The sequence below is a fragment of the Pan troglodytes genome, chromosome 4, assembly GCF_028858775.2.
Source record: "Pan troglodytes isolate AG18354 chromosome 4, NHGRI_mPanTro3-v2.0_pri, whole genome shotgun sequence".
Taxonomy (NCBI): Eukaryota; Metazoa; Chordata; class Mammalia; order Primates; family Hominidae; genus Pan; species Pan troglodytes.
Genome location: NC_072402.2, coordinates 53,277,467 through 53,302,697, shown reverse-complemented (window position 1 = coordinate 53,302,697; position 25,231 = coordinate 53,277,467). Strand labels below are relative to the sequence as shown.

The following is a 25,231-nucleotide window of genomic DNA, read 5'->3' as shown; positions in this document are numbered from 1 at the left end:
GTGACACACCAGTAAATAGGGTGCATGTGACCCTGGCAGGGTGAGCTAAGAAAGTTGGATTCCTTGAAGGAAATAACTTTCTGTGATATCATGACTGGCGGGGGACTGCTGGTGGGAGATGACTGGCAGAGGATGTGCAGGTGCAGCTGGATGGAAGCCCTTGGCATTGGGGCTCCTGTCATGCATCCAAATCCCCAGTGCCCCTATTCCTCCACCCAGGTCATTCCTGCTCATGATATCAGTACTCTGACTCACAAGTAGCCTGCAGCAGCTGAAAGGAAATGATGTGGCAACTGTGTCTGAAGACTGGTTAAATGCTGGAGACAGAAAAGAAAATCCATTTGAAAATATGTTGCTGTATTTTACAAAAGGCTGTGCAAGATTTAAAAAGTATGTTTAGCATTCCAAGTATTTTCCCTTCTGTGTCTTCAGAGACCATCTCTGAGAGTGATGTTTTGTTTATTTAACATTTAATCAAAAGAGATGTGGACCCCACCAGCTTTTGAACAACAGATTCAGTAGCACTGCCTCTTGCATTAAGTTTGAAGAGAAACTTCAACCACACAGAGAATTTGATGTCTGTAATATGCACTAAAAGATCAGCTGGTCTAACTTTACAGGGCTAATAAAAGGGAAAATTTTTCCTGTGCTCAGGTCTTTTATGAATTATAAATAACCATTCACTTTGGAAGATAGCACATCATAACATTTTTTTTTCACAAATATGCACAAATCCATTTTAAGATCCAAGGAAAAAGATGTTCAAAAGTCTCAGATGTACTCAGTTTTGATTTCGTAGGGAAACATGTTCTTTTACCATATGGATGCTTTTAAGGGGGCCTTCAGCTGGGGCTCAATAATGACACCCCAGTGGCTAAATAAGGGATTTCTTTCCTTCTAACATTATTTCTCTGTTATTAAAGGTGGAAAAACCTTCCACAAATAGCATACTATTAGAGTGCTTTAGGGGGTATCCTGGGAATCAAGGTTATGTGTCTGCTCCAGAAGTACTGTCTGTAATTATCATTCCTCCGTGGTTCTGAGGATGCAGTCTTGGTGTTTTCATTAATTTTTTCATTCTACAAGTCTGGAGTGTGTGTCTGCTCTTGATATTCAATATTTCACAGTAGGAATTTTGTTATTGTTGCTGTTTTTAGGGTCACAGATCTCTCCCCTCTCTTTTCCTCTCATAATAACCATTTCCTGGCTTCTTTTGCCCACTAAAATAAAAAGGTATGAAAGGCCAGATTTGAAAAGAAAAGAATTCAGATATGACATTTTTCCAATTCCAGCCTTCATCTTCCCTCTTTATAATCTGCTAGTATGAGCATTAAAAAATAGAGCATTCAGATCTACCAAACACCTGAAGAGGGTTCATGGGTCAGAAGAGCACATAGATTTCCTCCCAGCACTTTGTTATCAGTATTTTCAAATATGCACCACATTAAAAGAATTTTACAGTGAACACCTATATGCCCATGATCTAGTTGTAGATTCTGCTATTAATACTTGACTCTTCTTGCTTTATCACATATTTATACAGCCCTCCTCCATTAATTCATCTTATTTTTTCATGTGTTTAAAAGTAAATTATAGGCATCCACCAATTTCTACTTAAAAACTTCATTTTGATATTTACTTTTTTCATTTGATATGAAATTTACAGATTTTAAACTGTAAACACTAAGTGTCCAGTTTCGGAGTTTTGACAAATATATCCCTGTGTGCCCAAACCCTTACTGAGATATAAAATATTGTCATCACCTGGGAAGGTCCCTCATTTATCTTTCCTGTCAATCCCTGTTCCTAATCCCTTTCCCAAACCCAGAGGCAACCACTGTTTTGATTTTTTTCACCACAGATTAGCTTTGTCTATTCCATAATTTCATATGAATGGGTCAAATAGGATGAATTCTTTGTGTAAGACTTCTTTCACTCAGCATAATCTTTTTGAGATTTGTTCACGTTATTGTGTGAACAGTAGTAGCTCATTCTTTTATACTGCTAAGTAGTATTCCATTGTATGACTAAACCACAGTTTGCACATTTATTCTCTCTCTCTCTCTCTCTCTCTTTGAGATGGAGCTTCACTCTGTTGCCCAGGGTGGAGTGCAGTGGCGTGATCTCAGGTCACTGCAAGCGGGTTCAAGCGATTCTCTTGCCTCAGCCTCTTGAGTAGCTGGGATTACGGGCACTCACCACCACACTCGGCTATTTTCTGCATTTTTAGTAGAGACAGGGTTTTCACCAGGTTGGCCAGGCTGGTCTTGAACTCCTGACTTCAAGTGATCCGCCTGCACTGGCCTCCCAAAGTGCTGGGATTACAGCAGTGAGCCACCGTGCCCAGCCCCTCTGCATTCGTTCTCTTCTTGATGGATACCTGGGCTGTATTCAGTTTTTGACTATTACTTATAGAGCTGCTATGAACACTCTTATACAAGTATTTTGATAAACATATGTTTTCATTTCCCTTAGGAAAAGACCTACTTATGTAATTGCAGGATCACAGCTAGTATATATTTAGTTTCTGAAGAAAATGCTATTTATTTTTCCAAAGTTGATGTACCATTTTATGTTCATATCAACAATGTATGGGAGTTCCAGTTGCTCCCCATCTTTGCTGACATTTAGTGTGTTCAGTCTTTATATTTTAAGCCATCCTGGCAGTAGTGATACTTCAGGTTTTAATTTGCATTTTCCTAATGACTAAAGATATTGAGCACGTTGTCATGTGCTTATCTGCCATTTATATATCTTCTTTGGTAAAGTGTCTTCCATCCATTCAAAAAATGTTTTCTCTTTATTAATAAGTGGGAGTCCTTTACATACCCTGGATATCAGTCCTCTGTCAAGTTTATGTTTTGTAAATAATTTCTTCCAGTCTATGTCTTGACTATTCATTTTTTAATGGTCTCTTTTCATGAGAGATTTTTTATTTTGCTTAAATCTAATTTATCAAATTTCTTGTGGTTATTGCTCTAGGTGGCCTAAACAAAGCACATTGATATTAATAAATGGTGTTCACAAAATGTGTTGTAGGCTCAAGATAATCCAAAGCTTCACTGTGGTCACTGTAACAGAAGTATTTCCCTAAAGAAACTTCCATGTCCGTACATACTGGGAACAACTGAGGAAAACCTGGTGATCTGTTTACACTCTCAAGAGCATCCCAGAGAATGAATACAACTCTAGACCTCCCTTTTCACTTTGTTTTATAGTAAGAAGCTTTCTGTTTTGACGGCTGGAAGGAGTTGCCACAGGCAAAACTACCTGGTCATGGCCTTGTTCTGGAATCAAGTCAGCCTTTGTGCTCATAAGCAGGATAAGTAGATTATTTTAATAATTCATTTTTAATCCATATTTTAATAAGCATATGTTATTGAGATCATACTTAAAATAGTTTAATATATGGCATGAATGAATAAAAATAGACTCCCCAGAAGCTTTAAAAACATTCAAAGAAAGAAATCCACAGAGAGACCCAGGTGTCAGTGATGACATGGGGCAAAATTAAGAGCAGATTGAAAGTGGGAATCATCTGCTATGAAGAAAGTAGGACTTGGGAAAATAGAGCTCTACTGAAGGAATACAACGATTCTTTAGTGTTGTTTTTAGGCTACACATTGAAGGGTTTCCCAAGATTTTACCCTGGTCTCTTTGCCAACTGCTCTGCTTGTCAGTGAAGCTGTTTGATTTCTCTCTTTGTTTCTTGTTCGAACCAAAAGGACACTCAATACAGACATGACATTTTGAAAACTAAACTCACATCTTTTTCACCCCAACTTCATTGTTGTTTTGGCCTACTTTCTCTTAGACACTTTCTTGAGGGTTCAGGCTGAATGTGGTCTTTCAAACTTTCAAACTCCCTTGAGTACCTCTTTCTGTGATTCCATTCCTAGTGATCATTAATGGTCTGCAACTGCTTCTTTATTTGTGGGGTAACTCGGGCCTTTTGCTTCTTCGGTTTTCTACTTTTTATCATTAAAAATCCCCCCCCCCCCTTTATTCGAGACTGATTTAGGAAAAGAAAGGGATGAAACTCAAATGAATGAACTGCTGTTTGATTGCAGGTTAAAATTAGTGGCCAAGTTTTTGTTTGTTGTTGATCTAGTAGACTTTTATAAACCAAAACTAACTGTATGATTCTCATTGGAAGTTATGTTGAAATATGAGATATGAAGAGAATACCAATTCACAAAGCCCTGGACTGTTCTAACCCTAGGGAATACTCGATGGTGGCTGTGTGGGTGTGCCTGCCAGGCTGGGAAAGGATCTAGTGTAATGGTGAGTTTTGTAACACACCAGCCCAGGTCCAACTGCTTGAGTAGGAAGATTAGAGGTAGGTGGTTAGTTTTGTGGCCTCCCGGATCTGTTCCTGAAGAAAGCAGATAAGTTCAGGAAGGGAGAAGTCTAGGTTCTAAGTTAGAAATGTCAAGTAGGACTTCGAGGCCTCTGAAATAAAGATGTGTCCTAAGTAAGTAACACACAAACATGATGGAAGTAATCATAAGGGAGAAACGAGTGGGGTTAAAATCACAGGGCCACATGACAAATTATGTCTGGCTATGCAAGTGGGTTAAATCACTTCCTAAGATGTTGCCAACAGCACAAATATCTGTAGTTAGCATCACATGCAACTAAAGAATTAACCAAACATACTCTCCAAGTTTCTTCCCCTTTGGAATAGTAGTTCCTGCTATTACAGTGTTTCCACTAAGGCACTGGAGGATCCAGGGCAAAGTCTAATTGAGGTGGGTTCCACTGGCCTGCAGTGTGTGCAGCATTAAGCGGGTACCCGAATGTGGTGGGGGAGGACTGTGAAGCTCTATTTTCTGTGCAGCTCTTAGGGAAGTCCTGTTGCCAGCCCTCCTCAAACATCATTTTCTGCTCATGAATATTCTCTTTTATACCAATAGAGGTGGGAGGGGGAACTACCCAGAATTCAGTCTCAAAATCTTTTATCCTTTTCTCTCATTTACTTCAAAATGTATATAAAGTAAAATGCAGCACCCACCAAAAACCATTTCAGCCTGAAACTAAGCTCAAGCTCTTTAGCTTGACTATGGGGTCCTTCATGGGCAGAAGGGTTGGATAGAGGAAATGAATTATAGGGGGATGCTTTGCTTTGATTACTACCAGAGTTTAGCAGGAACATCTAGCTTACTTGCAGTTAGATTTTCTGAAGGGAGGGTTCAGCCATTGCTACCATAGCTCTTAGTACCATAAGGTTTATCTGAATCTCTGAATATCTATGCTCTTGCAAGATCCAAATTTCCCTTAAAGCTGATATTTGTCTTTCACTTGTTTCCTAATTAGCATTCAGATTTCAGCCCAAGAGTGCACTGCCAGAGGCATAACACCTCCCTTGGTGGGGACCTTTGTTGGCAGCATTCTAAAATGAATTCATAGGACTGTTCTCTGATTTTCAACTTTGCTTTTGATACAAGGTCTGTGAATGTTTAGTTGACAATACGTGTGCGCCTCTCTCATTTCCTGTTTTTAAGGGCTGCACTTAATTTATTTGAAAGGGTGGAATATTTTAAATTACAATTCAGCAGTTTTACTAAGGAAGGCTGTAAAACACAATGAGCAAGGAGTTTTACTTCCTCCTTCCAATTGCTACTCCCTGTTTTGAAATCTTGATGTCCTCCAATCAATGGGAATGACTTTAACTTACACTGTAACATTTTTAACAGCAACCACGCCATGGCTGGAGCTGCAGAGGGGCATGGGATTCCTGCACACTGTAATTCCATTTTTCCAGACGCCTTATTAGTACACGGAATGCGTCTGCCTGTGCTTGATATTGTTCTATCTTGTTAAGTCCCCTCCCCCAGGCAGAGCATTTGGATTGGTTAAGGAATACAGTCGCTTAGCCAATCAAGTGAAACCTTTCTCCTGCAACCCTAGCAACACCTGTCATTGACAAATGTTAAGAGAAAACCCCTGACAAACCCAACCAGCCCTTGAAAATGGTCCCTGTCAAGGGCAAGTAGGGCTACTCCTACCCACAGAGCACTTTCTGTGGCCAGAGGAGTTAGTGGTTTGTGTCAGACCTGCAAAAACAGAACCTGGATGTGGCTGCAGGTGCTTGAGTCTAGGGCCCTACTCCGATCTGCTGTCAATTTCAGCGAAACTGACTTTTGTTAGCCAAAGCCGGTGTTGGAGCTTGGGGTTGTGGGGGGTGGGTGGTTGTCTATGGTGGGGTGGCAGCCGGGTAGTGTGCTCATATTCTCCCATACCAACCAGACCCCCATACCCACCAGAATATTTTCAGTGGTTGGAGGAAGAGTTCACATACAACTTCGGCTCCAGGGTCACACTTCTGTCACTGATGCTAATTTGTTTTGCAGGGCATGGCAAGAGGAGCATTTTCTGAGGGCAGCAAGATACCTGGATATGTCCCCAGTGGCACCTTTCCAAGACTTCTGGCTACACATCTTTCACCTCCCAGCCTCGTGCTGAACCCTGTTGGGGTGCAGTTGGCCTGCCTGCCTCACCCGTGGGCATATTGGGACACTCCTCTCAGGGTGTAGTTAGACCTAAAAGAGCTCTCACCCCTCTCAGGGAGGCTTCATGACTGAGGAATCTGAAGGCAGATCTGGCAGAAGCTGGGAAGGGGAAGGGAATGGAGAGTAAGAGGGGGGACCTGCCAAAAACATGCACAGACAGTTCGTAGGCAAATGCATGTTCCCACAAAAGACATAATAGCTGTGTGTGTATGATACCCTGCTGAAGTCCCCTTATATGATCATTCCAGTTAGTCTAGCCACCTTGAAAGCATATTTCAAACCCTGGTTGAGTAATCCATTGTGCCATGATTAGCTGTTAATGAAGCTGAAAATATCTAAATCATCCAACAAGTAATCTGAATTAATTTTTTATGATTACCACTTCTAGACAAGCTGGTGTCAGGACAAAGAAAGACCTGGGCATACAGACAGAGACATTCACACATGCAGATAAAACGTGTACACACAAGCATGCACACAGATAAACTTAGGCCAGAGGAGCAAAGGAGGAACAAGGGGGAAAAAGTAAAAGGGGAACTTTAAAGACAGTCCATGAATTGAACAGTGTGAAATCTTGTGTCAGACCTGTAAAAACAGAACCTGGATGTGGATGCTAGGGCTTGAGTCTAGGGCCCTACTCTGATCTGCCACCATTTCAGTAAACTGACTTTTGTTAGTCAAAGCGAGTGTTGGAGCTGGGAGTGGGGGTCTGTGGTGGGACTCTTCAATTCACGGACTCTCCTTAGTGAAGTTCATTTGGTCCTCTCCAATCCCGTGTCCCTTTTCCTCCTAGCACCATCCTTCAAGGCCTGTCCTGAATTTAATTTTCCACCGGAGGTTGGCACATAGCTTAAGGCATCCCTTGGGAGCATAAACTGGTAATGACTTGAAATCTTAACCCCTAAAAGGATATTGATATTTTTTCAAAAGGTGCTCAGGAAGGTGTAAAAGAATTAAATCTCTAATGGCTGACTTGTAAATTGGGATTATCTTTATTCTGGAGACTTAGCTTTGCTCAAACATACTTTTTGGGTACAGATCTCCTCTGGGCATTCCTAAGGCCAGAATTACAGGCAAGAAAAAGTGGTCCTGGAGAGGAGGGTGGGTTGCAGTGGGGAGAGATCCATCAGATGGGTGCTCGGTAGGAGGATAGATACTGAAGAGGTGCGGGAGAGGCCAGAAGGCTGAACTTCCACATGGAGACAAACTAGAAGCTGGTTTTATAATCTTCCATATCTGTCCTTCAGGGAACTTGCAAACTTTCTGGTGGCATGAGATGTAGAATATTACAATACAGATTACATAACAGGTTAAAAACTGAGTCTTACATGGTCATATACATGCACACAGGTTCTAGGTTCAAAGTCTCAAAGAAATTAAGTCATTGTGAGAGGATGTAAAATTGTGGACATTTGCCTATTAAGGAGACAAGCAAACTATTTTTTTCCTTTTTCAGATTTTTCAAGTTTTTCAGGTATGTCTGGTCAAGTTTTCTGTGGATATTAGCAACTATCAAGTATGAAGATTATAGAACAACAAAAAAAGCAACATTACATGTTTATTTCTTGCTCTGGAAGTCGAGATTTTTATTTCCTTGTGAAATAGATAATAAAAAAATAAAATTAACAATGTATATACACCATGGTTCTTCGTAACCTGAGTGTCACAAAGAGCTCTATAAAATATCTGAAGTGCTTGAGGTTGCCTAGAGGGAAAAGGTAAAGATTCTCACTACAGAGCTAATAGTTCCTGCTCAACAATTTGAATTTCACTTAAGAATAAACCTGAGAGCCCACATCTGGGAGAGCATGTTTATCTTTAATGTAGCAGTTTGGAGGTGGAGGCATTCCTGGAAGAGAACAATGCCTGATGCATTATAGGCACAAAAATAAAGATTTGTTGATGACACAGAAGCCCTGCCTCCACACCAACATTCTCTCAATTCACAAATACTATCAAAGGAAGAAAACTCTAGAACCCCATTAGAGTGGATATCTCCCCGCTCTTAATCTCCAAGAGATCATTGTTTCCTATTTCCATGGAAACTAGAAGACTTGAAATTGCCAAAACTTGAGAGACACTTGAGATGAAAGCCAGAAAAAAAAAAATTAACAAAAGACAAATGTTACAGGCAGCATGTATGACAGTGTGGTAAAGTTTCTGACATTTGTTTGGGAAGATTTTCTTATTTCTTTGCTTGGAAGAATGCAATGATTTCCAGAATGTGGCCATAATAGCTTCACACCATGCTGCTGAATGTTCATTGAGTAGATTTTACTCTTTTCTAGAAAGGAAAGGAAAGACCCATGGGCCTTGGCAGCAATCAAGTGAATGTTAAGCTGTTGGAAATTGCTCTCCTGGCACACCTTGATGTTAACCACAATGAGGAGGCCAGTCTGGCTGAAGTGCCCTTGCTCCCTCCCTTCCATGCAGTGAACAAATATTTATTGAGCACCTACTATTCTCCAGGTAATGTGTCCTACATACAACTAAATGAAAAATTACAACTCAGATAAGAGCCCCTAGGAGAAGTACATGTAACTACTAGAGTGTGTAATAGACAGAACTGACCTGTCAGGGCGGCCAGGCTTTCCTAAGGAAGTGTGATTAAGCTGAGCAGGAGGAAACTAGGCAGTGGTTGTGGGGCCTGGGGAAGGAGAACATTCCAGGGAGCAGGAACTCTTGGGCAAAGGCCTCTGGAGGAAGTGAGTGTTAAAGGAATTGAAAGTAGGCCTGAGTAGCCTGTGTTGGCAGAGCTCCAGAGAGCAAAGGGAATGAACTTGGGGTAAGGCCATTTGGAGAGGTGGGCAGGGACCAGGTCATTCCTAATGCACAGTCTTGAGTCTTGCAGGGCAGGCTTGTTAAGGATTTGGTTTCTAACCCTCCCCTCTCCAGGGTGAACTCAAGCTGTCATAGGAGTGCATGGCATACAGTCCTTGTGTGTGACCTGGGAATGCAGATTTTGTTTCATCTGAAATCTGTCAAAACATTGCCATAGATTTCAGAAGTGAACCACCAAGTTCCAAAGGTTATAATTTCATTAAATGCTTTAAACCTAAATCATGTTCAGTAAATATTATTTTACACATGATGATTCAGTAGGCATCTTGGACTCATCATCACGAATGTCAATTATCATCCTATATTAACCCCTCAGAAGCCAGAGTTTGGTCATCTAATAACTTCTCCATTTTCTGGGACCTAGCTGGAATCTAGGAAGTCTGCAAGAGGCAAAATAAATGTGACAAAGATCATGTACATTTTAACCAGGTGGGAGATTCTCATTAAGAACTTCGCTGATTTTACTTTACACATAATTGTAGAAATAAGGTTCTCCGGGTTCAGAGGCTACAACATGGGGAGAGCAATAATTCAGAAAGTGAGAAGCGACATTATGGGTGGTTATATGACAATAATTAACAGTAAGAGGGGCTAGGCATGGAGGTACATGCCTGTAGTCTTAGCTACTCAGGAGACTGAGGCAGGAGAATCACTTGAGCCCAGGAGTTTGAGTCCAGCCTCGGCAATACAGCAAGATCTTGACTCTAAAAAAACAACAAAAAAGTGAAAGTAACAGGAAATAGCACAACTGTAAAGGCTGAGACCAACAAACCAAAACAAAACCTACAACAAACTAAATAAAAAATGGAGGGAAAAGAAGGGAAGGGAAAGAAGGGGAAAGAAGGGAAGGGGAGGGGAGGGAAGTGGGGAGGGAAGGGAAGGGCAAAAGAAATAAAGAGAAAAAGAGAAGAAAAACCAAGCCAGCAATCTGGGATTTTTGTTATGAACAAGCAACCTTGCGTACCTTAGTAGCTCTTAAGGGCATCATTGTGTTTATAATCAGTCCTTATAATATGCTTAAGAAGTCAAAGAAGTGTGTCATGTTTTAGAAAGATTTCTAGTGTGCAGGGTTAAGCCTGTATTTTTATTTTATTTTGAGACAGAGTCTCACTCAGTCACCCAGAATGGAGTGCAGTGGCGTGATCTCAGCTCACCGCAACCTCTGCCTCCCAGGTTCAAGCCGTGTTGTGCCTCAGCCTCTGGAGTAACTGGGATTACAGGTGCTTGCCACCAAGCCCAGCAAATTTTTTGTATTTTTAATAGAGACAGGGTTTTGCCATGTTGGCCAGGCTGGTCTCAAACTCCGGGCCTCAAGTGATCTGCCTGCCTCGGCCTCCCAGAGTGCTGGGATTACAGGTGTGAGCCACCACACATAGCCCCGTTAAGCTTTTAAAAAGATTTTTGGGCCAGGAGCAGTGGCTCATGCCTGTAATCCCAACACTCTGGGAGGCCAAAGCGGGCGGATCACCTGAGGTCGGGAGGTGAAGACCAGCCTGACCAACATGGGGAAACCCCATCTCTGTAATCCCAGCTACCTGGGAGGCTGAGACAGGAGAATCGCTTGGACCCCAGAGGCGGAGGTTGTGGGAAGCCGAGATCGCTCCATTGCACTCCAGCCTGGGCAACAAGAACAAAACTCTGTTTCAAAAAAAGAGATGTTTGGTCCTTAAAAAGTACAACTTCAGCTCTTTGGGAAACCTGTCCATTCTGGGTGGTTTTCACAAAAGTTCTGCATAACCACGGTTTTACTGCAATGTGATTCCGTGGGGGTGTGAGTTAATATAGATTTCACGTTGAAAAATGTCTGATACACCAGCTTTTACTGAAACCTCTTCATTTTCACAAGTTATCTAATTCTGGATTTGAACAAAGTCATTGGAAGTGACATTTTTCACATCTGAATTGTCATGATTCCATTCTTGACAGGGAGTGAATTCTTGAATATTTAAAAATACTGTAGGTGATAAAATGCCGTTAATAAATTTGTTTCAGAATTTGGCTTTCATGTTTAAAATTTTAATTTTCATGTATCTTAAATGCAAATAATCTTTATCTAGGCATAAGGTGCCCCCTAAAGTTACCTGGCTGTCTAGATTTTACATCTTTACCTCCTCCAAATAGGAATGAGAATGAACGAAGTACTATTTGATCACTTTGAAAAATGCTCATTCTATATCCTTACAAAGTGAATTTTGGAATGACATTACTTTCTGTAAATACATCCTTCATACATGTCAGAGCATCTTTTGTCTCCCTAGAGAATATGTCTTAAACCTCTTTTTCTTGTACCATCTCACATTATCAGAGATATCTGCAAGAGAGTGACCTAGTAGGGTGAGGCAATTTTGAGAAAATCATTAATTTTCTAAATTATGATTCTTCTATACTAACACTTTTTTAGTGTTTAAAAGTGGGAGTTTTTTCCTAGTTAACACAGGTAAATAAATAATGAAATAAATGTCTTTACATTATCCTATTAAATAGTATTCTTTTGTTTATCCTGTGACAATCTTAACAAAATAGTTCATAAAAAGTTAGTTATTTAAAAGGGGAAATATTAAGGTTATAAGGAAATGTGGCATTTCCTATTTCTTTTGGCGATCACTGGGTTCTAAGCCTGTTTTGAAGACTGATGAACCTTCCAGTTTTAAGATGTTTTCATTTAATAAGATCCTCACCATTGCACTTTGCATTGGAGTAACTAACAGAATGATAATAGCCTGGTAACTTTTAATAATATTTAAATGGTATAGAGACTATACACTAAAATGTTTTTCTTTTCTGAAAATTAACACACGCAAATTATTTAATATTTAATGAAAGCAAATCTCTTTTACTTCTTGAGGGTAGAATTATTGCCCAAATCACAACATTTAAAACAAATTCATTTGTAAGCAATTTTGCCAGCCTAATTTTTTGGTATATATTGAGATGCAATAATTTATTTTTCAAAATTCCAGCTTGTAACTTTAAAGGCTTCCATCTAAACAGAATACACTGTTCTTAGAAGCAGGTTGGAAAAGATTGGTTGATTGATCAGTGGTTGAATATATTTTCTTATAATTCAGCACATTTTAGAAGGGGACATCTTAAGGAATGAAATAGTGTGGGTTACTGAGTGACAATGTGGTGTGGAATATGATATTTCCCAATTTTGCCTATTCTGAAGAATTACCCAGGGCGTGGGTTAAAAAGATAGATTCCAAGCTCCACCCCAGCCCTGCTGAATCAGAATCTCCAGGGGAGAGGTAAAGGAATTGTATATTTTTAACAAGTGCTCAGGGTGATTCTTATGACCTGACAAGTTTGGGAAATACTGGATAATGGAAAAAAATTCTGGCTTTAGAGTGAGACCGACAGAACTTGAATCTTTGCGTGGCCAGATAGCAGCCAAATCACCTTTGGCAAATTTCTCTGAGTCTCAGTTTCTTCGTTTGTTTCTTGTGTAAGGGGCATTAAATGAGTTACTGTTTGTAAAGGACCTAGTATGGTGTCTTTGCCCACTGTCCAAAAATACTAATGGTAAGATATTAGTGGCTTGGCTGGGCACTGTGGCTCACGCCTGTAATCCCAGCACTTTGGGAGGCCGAGGCGGGCAGATCACCTGAGATCAGGAGATCGAGACCATCCTAGCTAACATGGTGAAGCCCTGTCTCTACTAAAAGTACAAAAAATTAGCCAGGCATGGTGGCAGGCGCCTATAGTCCCAGCTGCTCGGGAGGCTGAGGCAGGAGAATAGCGTGAACCTGGGAGGCAGAGCTTGCAGTGAGCTGAGACTGCGCCACTGCACTCCAGCCTGGGCGACAGAGCGAGCTCCTATCTAAAAAAAAAAAAAAAAAAAAAAAATTGTGGCTTGATTCTCAAGGATTCAACAAAGTTAAAATGAACCCTCTTCAAAGTTGGAGTAATTGTTTTAAATTTTTCAGTTCTGGTTGATCATTCCCTGCTTACCTCTTCCTTTGCACAAGAATCTATTCCATGGAAATGACTGACCAGGAAGACTCTTTTGGCACTTTCTCCTGTTACTGGACATTTTTCACTGATGAAGTATCATCTATTCTCCCTCATTCTTCGCTCTTTTTAGCCATACAGAGTGAGATGCTCTCTCACTGCACAAGAGGGGAGAATGCCTGGTTCATAGGTTAACTATGCTGTTTTAGGCTTTTATTCTCCTCTAAACAAATTATATTCCAGGGAACATAATTGGCTTCGACTACAGTATTAAAAAATATGTCCCAGTATGAAAAAGAGAATGGAAATGAATATAACTTTGTGTCCATCTTCAAATGACTTGAAATTCCTTAGATCTAATTTAATTTCCATGTCTTGGAATCTTCCTACTAATGGCAAATTATTGTCTTAATTAGCTGAGATGACTAGCAATAATGATGAGGCAATGCCATTTTCTCCTGCAGGCCTCCTAAGCGCAGGACCCTGTGAAGTTCTTGTCACCAAAGGGTAGTTTTCAAACTTTAGTGTAAAGATGACTCATGTGGGGAGCTGCTACATGTGTTAATTTCCGTTTCCCAGCTCCAAAGTTGTGTGCATTTTGCCCTGGGGCACTCTAGGGGTCTCTCTTTGAAAACCACTGCTCCAGGAATTTGGTAAACCGCTACCGAATTTAATTCAAAAATTTCATTTCTAAGTTAAAGGAGGGTGGAGGAGCCATAAGAGATCTCTGGCTAGGACTCCACTGCCCTTCTCAAATAAATTCCTTTGCCATTCATCTGTCCATCAACCTATCTATGCATCTGACTGCAGTGGGCTGGGTGCTAGATGTGGTGCTCAGGTGGGTGTTGGGTGGGGTTTTCTCACTTCCTTTAGTTCATCAGTTTAGCTACTGGGAGTACTATTTATGAAGTGGGCCAGGGAGCCTAGCTCCTGACCACACTAGTGATGTGGTGTGATGTGATATGAGTCACTGCATATGGGAAGCAGTAGACTTTCTGTACTTTGATTTCCTACCATTGCCTAATGGTAAACACTGGAGGCGGCTGTATCCCTGATTTGGTCCCTGGGGTAGAAGCCTGCTGGAAAAGGGCAATCATAAGTAATTCAGTAATGATTTCTATGAACACCAGGAAAAACACTATAATTACTCAAAAAAATGAGAGATGGCAGAAGCACTAGCCAAAGATGACACACCATCACTCACTTCTCCCTTGGCTCCTGGGTGTAGCTAACCTCTGGGGAGACAGAAACCTTGCAGGACAATGCTGGGCATTCAGGGACTATAGAAATGGACAAGGCATCTACCCAACTGTCAGAGAATTTCTAACCAGGGAAGAGAGGAAGAGGAAAAGAGAGAGAGAGAGAGAGAGAGAGAGAGAGAGAGAGAGAGAGAGAGAGAAAGGACAATGGCTTAGGCAAGTGTAAACATAACTCTGATGCTAGGCAGAATGGTATAAATGTCACAAGAACGATCCAAAGTGTTAAAGGGGCTTGAGGAGAGAGAGATCACACAGCCAGGTGGGTTTTCCCAGAGGAAGTGGCATTTGAGCAAATCCTTGTAGGAAGGGTAGGAATTTGACAAGTTGCAAGGGAAGGGAGAGACATTTCAGGCAGCAGGAACATCTTGAGCAAATGTGTGGGGTGGAGAAGTCCTGTTGGGACATAACAGAATTCCTGCTGGGGAACTGGGAAACGTTCTGTTGGGTTTTAGTGGGAGTCAAGGCTGAAAAGTTGGGTTTGGTCAAGATCAGATCTGAGTTTGGATTTCTCCCAGTAGGCAGCAGAGAGCCATTTAAAGGGACTTAAGCAGGAGGGTGACACAATCCAAAATGTACTTTAGGAAGCACAGCAGCTGGGTGGAGGATGATTTGGAGGAGGAAAGGCTATACAGACACACCAGGGAGGAGGCTCCTGCAGAGTGAAGAGGAGGAATAATTGACTGTGAGCAGTCAGAGGGGCTGGGATAGACAATACAAGTCAACTGTGGGAGTTGCAGGAAAGAGGCAAAGGCAGAGGAAAAAGCTTGGGGCCCTGGGAACAGGTGGCAACAGTATCAAAAATATAACGAAAGAAGAGAACCTGGATTCTAGGGAAAGGTGGTTCTTTGGGTTTGAGGTGGCCGTGGGCATCCTGGTGGTGATGGAAAAGTGAGCTGGCCACCAGGAAGAAATACGTGAGCCAGAGAGGGAGATGATACTTTAGGAAACGGTTATAGGGTGGGTGGTGGAAACTCTCCAAGTGGTGGATCAAGCAAAATGAAGAGGACCGTGATAGGCTGCAGGGTAGGGTATACATTAAACAGTTTGAAGGAAGATAAACAAAAAAGAGTTAGGGAAAAGAGGAGTTGGAGACACTGGAGGGATGGCAGAATTCCGGGAAACTCAGAGAGGGGGCCAGTTCAAGAGGGAGTCAGTAATCAGCGCCAGAGAGTGCAGGGAGGGCCGGCTGGGTCAGGCTGAGCTGGTGGCCCCTCATTTGTCTCTGAATTAGAGAGCTTATAATAGATCCCTCCAGCAAACGACGGTGCCTTAAAACCAGTCTCTTGCTCGTTATAATAACGAAAGCTCTAAAAGTTAGGCACCTCCAAAGGTACCTACTTTCCTGTTCAATGTGAATTAATCTCTTCTACTAACAACCCCTATGACCCTGAATGAGTCATTTATCCTGTCTGGGGGCACCAGTTTTGTCATCGCTGACTTTCCAGGTCAGTGATTCTATGTGTTTATGTGTGAAAATGCTTGCTAATCTACACATTATACAAGCCTAAGTCGTATCATGAATTTCTGAAGAGAATAGAGCCCAACTTGTGTTTTACTTTTAAACTTACTGTCTTCTATACCTATGTTTTACACAATTATAAGATTATTCTTATTTTTAAAGAGATCTAGAAATGAAACCCCTGAAAGAGACTTCTCCCTCTACTTGCCCATAAAGATCTTCCAGTTTTCCGCACAGGCTTTTTCCTAGACATGGAGGAAGTGCCCAGAAAAATACTGGACGGATATACAAAAACATAATGTCACAAAAATTTTCCTAACAAGTAAGGCAGCTGCGGAAAGTCGGCCAGCGTCCCGACCCCAGGGACCTGCAGCCTGGGACTCGTGAAGGCCCACTGTGTAGCTCGAGGTTTCCAGGGCCTCGGCCCCGAATGGGCGATTTTCTTTAAAACGCCGAAGCGCGCTATCCCTTTAAATCCAGGCTGCGAGGCAGGCGGGTGGGGAGCAGCCAATAACCTTAAAAGATGCGAAAGTGTCAAAGGAGATACAGTTTATCTCCAACAATGGGAGCGGATCAGCACCACTGTTTACAGTAAAAACAGAAGGTGGGGCTGGGAGGAAGCCTGTCTCCGACGCGGTAATTAAGTCTGCGGCTTGGAAGCAGATTTGACCGAGCTCTGTGGAGCGCGAACAATGTCCGCAGGGCTCCAGGTTCAGAGAGGGACTCGCTTCTCCGCCTTCGCCCGCGTCCAGGCACCAGCGAGCTGCACTCTGCGCTCGCTCTCCCTGGTCCACCCCTACACCGCCCGGACCCGAGGGGACTGGCCCTGCGGGCGCCGCCAAGGCGACTGAGAGCGCGGCGCGCGTCCCGAGCGCCGCGCAGCCGGGCGCCGGGGTGGGAGCCGGGCCGCAGACCCAAGTGCGCCCGAAGCCGCCGTCCGCCGCCTGGCACGCCGTCTGCCGCCTGCTGGGCGATGTGTGCGCGCGCCCGTGGAGCTTGCGCGCGCCCTGCGGCGTGTGTACTCACAAAGGTGTGTCTGCTAACCCCACAGCCCGGGCTGCGTTCCACCCCGAGCGGGAGAAACCCCGGCCTGGAGCGGGGCCTTGTCCGCGCGGCCGCGGGGGCGACAAGGGCGGCCGGAGCTCCTCGACTCCTAGCGGGCAGGTCGGTTTCCTGGCCCGAGGGGCTGAGGCAGCGAGGGCGGGACGGTGGCAGCCGGCTCCGGACGCGGGTCGCGCGGCTGCTGGGCACGTTCCGAGCGCTCTGCGTGTTTTCGGGCACAGCCCTGCAGCCGGGAAAGAACGGACGCGGAGCTCGGGGATGGGCGCACTGCAGCCATGCGGGGTAGCAGAGCGGGCGCGCTCCTTCCACACCAGGTCTGCAAAAGTGAAGTGGAAAGCCGCCGCCGAACGCAGCCATCCTCCCCCTTCCCCGCCGCAGCTTCGGCGGGTGGTGGGGAGAGCTCCCCTGGACCGGCTGGAGGGGAAGCTGGCAGGCGCTCGGGTTTGGCCGCGCCTCCTCCGCCTTCCTCTCCACCCGCGTCCCCCGGGCTCCATGCCGCATTTCTTTGTTTTGAAAGCGCCTCCTCCGCCCAGAGGCTTTTCCCCCGAAGGGCAGGGGGACGGGGGGGTGGGGCATCGGCCCGTGGGCCCCGCCCTCCATTTAGCTCAGAACCCTCCCCTTCGCTCACCCCCTCTTCTCCCCTTTCCTCCCCCGCTGCGATCCACGAGGCGCATCCTCACTTCTCGGACTTCAAAGAGAAGCTGAGAACTGGAGGGGGAAGTGGGGTAGGCAGGGGGCGCAGAGACCCACCCACCTCAGGCCCGGCCCGGCGGCCCGCCCCCTCCCACGGGAACCCCACCTGACCCCGCCCTCCCCCGCGTCACAGCAGCCTGACATTCTCACAACCCACCAGGCACCAAAACGGCCCGCCCCCGCCACCCCCGTGTCCGCCAGGCGCTCTATTTATGTTTCAGCCCAGCGATTTGCATAGGCCCCGCCCCCGGCCCTAGGTTCCCCCATCGGAGCCCCGCCCCAGCCTCTGCGTCACAGCGGAGGCCCCACCTCTTGTGCCCATACAAGGAGCGGCGGGCCCTAGATGGCATCGTGGCGTCGCGACGGCGTGTGCGTGTCGCGCTTCCTAGTGCCGTTTATAGGGTCCCGGCACTTCCGCTGTCGGGTTAGAAGCGGCGCGGTCATGGCGGAGCGCGGACAGCAGCCTCCTCCCGCGAAACGGCTTTGCTGCCGGCCGGGCGGCGGCGGCGGCGGGGGCAGCAGCGGCGGCGGCGGCGCGGGTGGCGGCTACAGCTCTGCCTGTCGGCCGGGCCCGCGGGCGGGTGGCGCGGCGGCGGCGGCGGCGTGCGGGGGCGGCGCGGCGCTGGGGTTGCTGCCGCCGGGCAAGACCCAGAGCCCCGAGTCGCTGCTGGACATCGCGGCGCGCAGGGTGGCGGAGAAGTGGCCGTTCCAGCGCGTGGAGGAGCGCTTTGAGCGCATCCCGGAGCCGGTGCAGCGCCGCATAGTCTATTGGTCCTTCCCCCGCAGCGAGCGGGAGATCTGCATGTACTCGTCCTTCAACACCAGCGGCGGCGCCGCGGGCGGCCCCGGCGACGACAGCGGCGGCCCCGGCGGCGCGGGCGGCGGCGCGGGCGGCGGCGGCTCCTCGTCTTCCCTGGCCGCAACCTCGGCCGCCGCCGCCGCTGCCGCCGCCGCCGCCGCCGCCGCCGCCGCGGGGGCCGGGGCCCCGTCGGTGGGGGCTGCCGGGGCGGCGGACGGCGGCGACGAGACGCGGCTGCCTTTCCGCCGGGGCATCGCGCTGTTGGAAAGCGGCTGCGTAGACAACGTCCTGCAAGTCGGTGAGTCACGGGGCAGCCGGGAGCCGTCTGTCCGTCCGTCAGTCCCTGGATTGGGGGGGGGGTGCCCGCTTCTCTCCTGCGGACAGCCCCTAGTTCCGCGCGCGCCCGCACCCCTGCGGGTGTCCTCCCTGGCCCGGACGGTCCTCCTGAGCGGAGCGCCCATTTCCTCCCTCCCTTCCCTGCCCCCCGTCGCCCCGGACGGGCCAGCGCGAGTGGGAAATGAATCAGCAGGACGCGCCCCTCCGTGGGCTCCGCGCCCCCGGCCCGCGCTCCCCTCCCCGCCCTCCTCCGGGGAGCACATCCTGGAGGGCTGTTCGCCGGTTTCGGGGGTGGATGTGGACAAAGGCGCGGGCGGACGGCCGGCCTCCCGCGAGGGTGTGTGTGGCGGGGCTGTGCGGGGCGGGGGAGGGGGCGCGGGCCGCAGACAATGCCGGCCGCGGCCCGGCCGTTCGGCGCTCCCCCCCTCTCCCACTGCCTGTCGCTCGCTCCTTTTTCTTTCTGGCCCCCGCCCCACGCGATTTGAGGGGAGGGGAATACACTTAAAGCCGCTCGGCCGCCGCTCCTCCTAGGGCTCCGACGGGCGAGCGGCCGCGGCGCTCCCGGGTCGCTGTGGCGTCTGGCCCGGGCGAGCTCCACTGGCCGCCCGGGGTTTAAATGTCCTTTTCTTTGCGCCTCCTCAGTCTCCAAGCGGCGCAGAGGAGAGGTGGCGGCGGACCGGACTCCGTCTCCGGAGGGACATCTCGCCCGTAGGACGCTCACTAATTAAAGGGCGCGAGTCCGAGGAGGAGCTGCTAGCGCTTCCCTTTTCTTTGAAGCTGCCTCCAGACACCCCTGTGCGGGCCGCGGCGCAGCCCTTGTGTCCCGCCGCCCGAGTTTTGTTTGCGCTGTGTGGTCAGGTCGTGGTGCCCCGGGCGAGCCGCGGTCGGCAGTTGCGGATTTGCCGCTCGCAGCCAAAGGGGCGAGCGGGCTGCAGGAGCGCGAGGCAGAGGGCTCGGCGGCCGCTCCCGCGTCCCCGCGGCGCGGTAGCCCGGCACGACCCAGCACTTTGTTCTCATTTTCAGGTTTATTTGTGCCCCTTTCAGTTTTCTGTCACCCTCCGAAAAGGAGAAACCAAACAAAAGAGTCTCTTTATTTCTTTTCAGGGCTTGTAAAGTAGAATATATTTGACAAAGGCGAGAGAAGGACTTGTGATTTAGAGCTGCACAGCCTTCCTTTCTCTGACAGATCCTGAGAGTTTTCTCAAATACCTTAGTTTAAAAGTGTCTCCTGTTCCCTCTCCCCTAAAATGTTCTTTTTCCCCTGTCCAGATCTTTTTCAGCCATAGAGATGGGAATGTTTGAGCCAGACTGAAAAGAACAATGCTGTAGTGAAACTTCCCATTTTTCCCTCCTGATTGCAAATGGCATATTTTCTGACCCCCTCCCATGTTAGTGTACTTGAAATTGTAGCATGGTGAACCCGGCACCGAATGAATGGGGATAGATTTGGACGCATCTCTATCTCTTTGATTGTTAACTTAATCCTTTTTCTGTAGTCAGTTCCTTTTATCCTTCTTTTCTTTGGAAGTGGGGTGGGGGTCTGGATAGGGGCCCCAAGAAAGAATTAAGATTTGTTTTAATCCTGTCTGGTTAATTTGAATTCTAATGCCATCTGCAAACGTGATTTTCTGCATGGTCATTTATTTCCAAAGGCAGCCCCCAGTGTTGCCTTTTCTATGTTGGGCACTCTTTCCTTCTGTCTAGAGGGGGTTTAGCTTTTGAGGCGGCTATTCATCTATCCTTTTTTCCTTAAAACAAATCTAATTAACATTCTTCCAAGTTATACCTTTTTTTGTTTGTTTGTTTGTTTCCTGCCGGTTAGCGATGGATGGAAGCACATCTGTGGCTTCTCAGTATAACAAACTAGAGTCTGCGAATTTTTATGGCTTGGCTGGCAATGTTGAGGGTTTTTTTTTTTTTTTTTTCCCCCCTCCCTCTCCCTGTGCTTGACTCCGCTTGCAAGCAATGAGGAATGACAGGAGAGTGCATAGGGAGGGTTTCTTGGCTGATTGCATTTAAGGCAGGAATTCACTGTGAAAATAAAGCCAAGGGGCGATAAATAAAAGAGGCAATCTTCTCTAGGAGACAGACACACAGCGTGGGCTTTGCCTGCTTTCATCAGTGGAAGAGGCCTGGGTGAGTAGTTGTAAAAGAAAATAGTAACTTTTTGAATAGTCCCCAAAGGGGAAGGAGGCCACTGAATGGAATTGGCAGTGGTTGACGTGAAGTGGTGTGATGTTTCTCGTGTAGTTTGAAGAGTTGACCACCACTTCAGAAACACATACGTGCTAAACAAGTGCTATACAAATTGTGGAAAATATTCTTTTTTCGCCTCTGAGGTCTGCCATTTGCCTTAACTTCGAAGTTGTATTACTTGTTGTGCCAGTCAGCTTTAGAGATGGAAGGCTGTTAAATGCCTGGCAGCTGGCACTGAGAGATAGAACACTTATGATCAGGGTTCCCCCCACCTCCCTTTATGGGGAACAGAGAGAGGGTGGCTAGATTAACCATTTAATTTAGCTTGAAGTAGTGGTTTGAATTGATATGCTAACTTGAAAGGCTTATTTTATAATTTTGATTTGAGGTAGAACGCTTTTGTTTCAGTTTCTTAAAATGGAAAAGAACAGAATACTTTGTTGATAGCACCATAAAGCAGTTTTCTGGTATTGCAAAATTACAAGTGTACAGAAAGTATTCATTGACTTTTGTAGAGATGACTAAATTATAGCTACAATAGGGAAAATCTAGTTGTTGGACTTTATTTTACATTTATGCTGTTGATAGTTTAAGGATTGAGGGGTTTGTTAGAAATTAAACCTATTGGTAGTTACTGTTTCTCAACTTCTATATTTTAAAGAGAAATTTAAGGGAAAAAATTAAACCTTTGTTATAGTAGTTGTAAGCAATATTTAATTGGCACAGAGCTTGCTCATCAGTTGATTATAGGAAAGTTTTAGAGAAAGAGTAGTTGGCTTATTTTTGTTAAGTAATTTATATTGCCGGGCACGGTGGCTCACACCTGTAATCCCCGAACTTTGGGAGGTTGAGGTGGGTGGATCGCTTGAGCTCAGAAGTTCTAGACCAGACTGGGCAACATGGTGAAACCCTGTCCCTACCAAAAATAGAAGAACTTAGCCAGGCATGGTGGTACGCATCTGTGGTCCCAGCTACTTGGGAGGCTGAGGTGGAAGGATCACTTGAGCCCAGGAGGCAGAGGTTGCGGTGAGCTAAGATCGTACCATTGCACTCCAGCCTGGGTGACGGAGTAAGACTCCATCTCAAAAAAGAAAAAAAAAATTGATATTGATATTGGAAGGGAGCTGCCTCTATAGGTGCTGGTATATAAGTATTATCGACATCATTTAAGTAATGATTTAGAAGTTACATAAAAAAAAAATTTCCCCAAGTTATTGTCTGGCGAAGAGCTTCCCTGGTATGACCTGAAACTCAAACTTGGAAAAGATAGATAAATTTAATTGGATAAAAATCAAAAAGGGCCGGGCTCAGTGAGTCACGCTTGTAATCCCAGCACTTTGGGAAGCTGAGGTGGGTGGATCATTTGAGGTCAGGAGTTCGAGAGCAGCCTGGCCAACATGGCAAATCTTCGTCTCTACCAAAAAATACAAAAATTAGGCATCGTGGCACATGCCTGTAATCTCAGCTACTTGGGAAGCTGAGGCAGAAGAATGGCTTGAACCCGGGAAGCGGAGGTTGCAGTGAACTGAGATCGCATCATTGCACACTCCAGCCTGCGCAACAGACTGAGACTCTGTCTCAAGAGGAAAAAAAAATCAAAAAGTTTCTGTAGGGCTGAAAACACTACAAATCAAATTTAGCAGTTAATTGGGCCAAATATTTACAGCACATTGCACCAAAGGTTGGTAGAAAACTTACAAAAATTGTCAAGAAGAGAGATGGATAACCCAATAGGAAAATGGGCAGCACATTTTAGAGAGGAAGACATGTAGATGGCCAGTAAACATACTCATCTTCATTCTTACATAAAGAGATGCAAATAGGCTGGGCGTGATGGCTCATGCCTGTAATCCCAGCACTTTGGGAGGCCAAAGTGGGTGGATCACCTGAGGTCAGGGGTTAGAGACCAGCCTGGCCAACAGGGCGAAACCTCATCTCTACTAAAAATACAAAAATTAGCCAGAGCGGTTGCGGGCGTCTGTAATCCCAGCCACTCGGGAGGCTGGGGCAGGAGAATCGTTTGAACCCCGGAAGCAGATGTTACAGTGAGCAGAGATTGCACCACTGCGCTTCAGCCTGGGTGACAGAGCGAGACTCCGTCCCCCCCCCCCAAAAAAAAAAACAAAAACAAAAAAAACGAGATGCAAATAAAAATGAGATGCCATTTTCTTCTACCACATTGGTGAAGACTAAAAAGACAATACCCAGAATTGGTTGAAGAGATTTGGGAAAAAGGATTCTGCCTACGCTGCTGCTTGACACCATCTTTTTCTGTCTAAGGAATTTATCCTATAGATAATACTGATATTAGTGTATAATGATATTCTGTATAGTGATGCTCATTGCAGTGTGGTTTGCAAGAGTAAAAAGCTGGAGTTAACCTAAATTTCTACAGAAGGGAAGTGCCTAAGAAATACTCAGTGGAATACTATGCAACTATGAAAAGATGAATTAGATTTATATATACTGACAAGGAAAGATGACCAGAATATTTTAAAACAAGTTAAAAACTTCATATAGTATGCTGCAATTTGTATTTAAAACAGAAATACTTGCATATAGATGCATAAAAACATCTGTAAGGCTACACAAGCAATCTTGGAAGTATGGGTATTTTTCGAGAAAAGCAGTTAAGTGAATGGTCAAGGTTTTTGGGGGGGACTTTAACTTTTTACTTTATACCTATTTTATGGTTGGGTTTTTCTTAAAACTAGAGGCATATATTTTTGTAATAAAGAAACTTACAAAAATTATCCTTGAGTTTTTAATTTATATTATTTGTTTTGGTGTGTTCGCATATGTGTGTGTGTGTGTGCTTGAGTGTGTGTGAAGGTCCTTTCTGAAGGAAGGAGATACATTTTAAAAGGAATGGCCTTTTAAATGGCCTATTTTTCTATTTACTTTTGGGAGAAAAGAATATCGCCCAGCATTCCACTTAACATTCTGGTAAACACATTCTTACACTCTTTTCAGATTCATAACTTAAAGTTTTGTGTGTTTTTTTTTTTTTTGTGGGGGTGGCAAAGCAGTAAAAGAACATTATTAGAATTAAGATGGGTACAAATTTCAGTCAGATAATTTATTGGTTTTGGAATATTTTGATTTTTCTTTACAGACTAGAGATCACTAAATAAAGACGATTCTGAATGCACATTGAAAATTGGATGCTTGTTTATTGATAGTATATTTCATTGAATGCTTTTTCAAGGTTAATATAGAATAATTTTATGTCAGATCCTACCCTTTTTCTGCCTTTTGATTAATAAATACACAATACATTTTGAAACCAGTTGCATAGGTATTTTTTATTGTTCTTTTGTGCGAGTTGAGATGTTTGATTTATGTAAGTGATTTTTGAAAGTATTTCAGTATTTGATAGGTCCTTAGTGTTGTTCTGAAGGAAGTTAAATTTTCAGTTTTAGGAATACTTGGAATTTGTTATCATACTTAGTTCTCTGAAGGATAATATTGCTCCATTGAGAAAATCTAAAATGTTCAAGAGACAGTGACAATAATGGAAGGTGAAAATGGCGGATTTGGGTTAAGCAAACATTTTCATTCTTTTTAAAGTCTTTAATTTCTTGCAACTCAGTTGTGTTACAAGTACACCCTTGGATTGAAAAGGCTATCCTCATTATTTTTTTTCCACTTTGCATTGAGTTTCATCTGTTTTGCGGTTGTGAGACTGATGCCTGCCTTTTTAGAAACATCAGGATGCCCTTGGAACATGTCCTTTAATAGAATTATTGCAATTAATTGAACAGTTTAAGTCATTATTGTTGTAAGTATGTCCTCACTGATTTTTAAGATTTTTATCCTGGGCCTCTTTTTTTTCCACAATGGATAATCAATTGCTGTCTCAATTCTAACCCTATGAATGTTTCATATGGAAAGATACGGACCAGCATCTCTTTCTGCTTACACTCATATTCACGGTTTAGTTAAGAATGTGTGATTTCAGCTAGTAATGTGTTCAGTAATAGGCAGTGTAGGAATGACATGTTTTGTTTTATAACAGTTGTCCCTTTGAAAAATCACATGAGACCAGCCTGGGCAACATGTTGAAACCCTATCTCTACTAAAATGCAAAAATTAGCCGGGCGTAGTGGTACACCGCTGTAAT

At 45.0% G+C, this 25,231-nt stretch overlaps 1 protein-coding gene and 1 long non-coding RNA gene across 3 annotated transcripts in view; one reads left to right on the top strand and one right to left on the bottom strand.

Moving 5' to 3' along the window:
• Positions 1–9,768: 9,768 nt before the first annotated feature.
• On the bottom strand, positions 9,769–17,842 carry LOC134810077 (uncharacterized). The gene is made up of 2 exons (XR_010157231.1): positions 17,713–17,842; positions 9,769–10,057 (listed from the first exon to the last, which is right to left on the bottom strand). It is a non-coding gene; the product is annotated as an uncharacterized LOC134810077 (long non-coding RNA).
• A 361-nt stretch (positions 17,843–18,203) lies between these two features.
• ZSWIM6 (zinc finger SWIM-type containing 6) overlaps positions 18,204–25,231 on the top strand; it is a 211,061-nt gene continuing 204,033 nt past the window's right edge. Inside the window, exon 1 of one of the 2 annotated variants that reach the window (XM_024353416.3) lies at positions 18,204–18,874. In XM_024353416.3, the coding sequence (XP_024209184.2) occupies positions 18,220–18,874 (655 nt within the window). In that variant the 5' untranslated portion in view covers positions 18,204–18,219. The remainder of the gene's footprint in view (positions 18,875–25,231) is intronic. The other variant, XM_024353417.3, reaches the window with a different exon arrangement.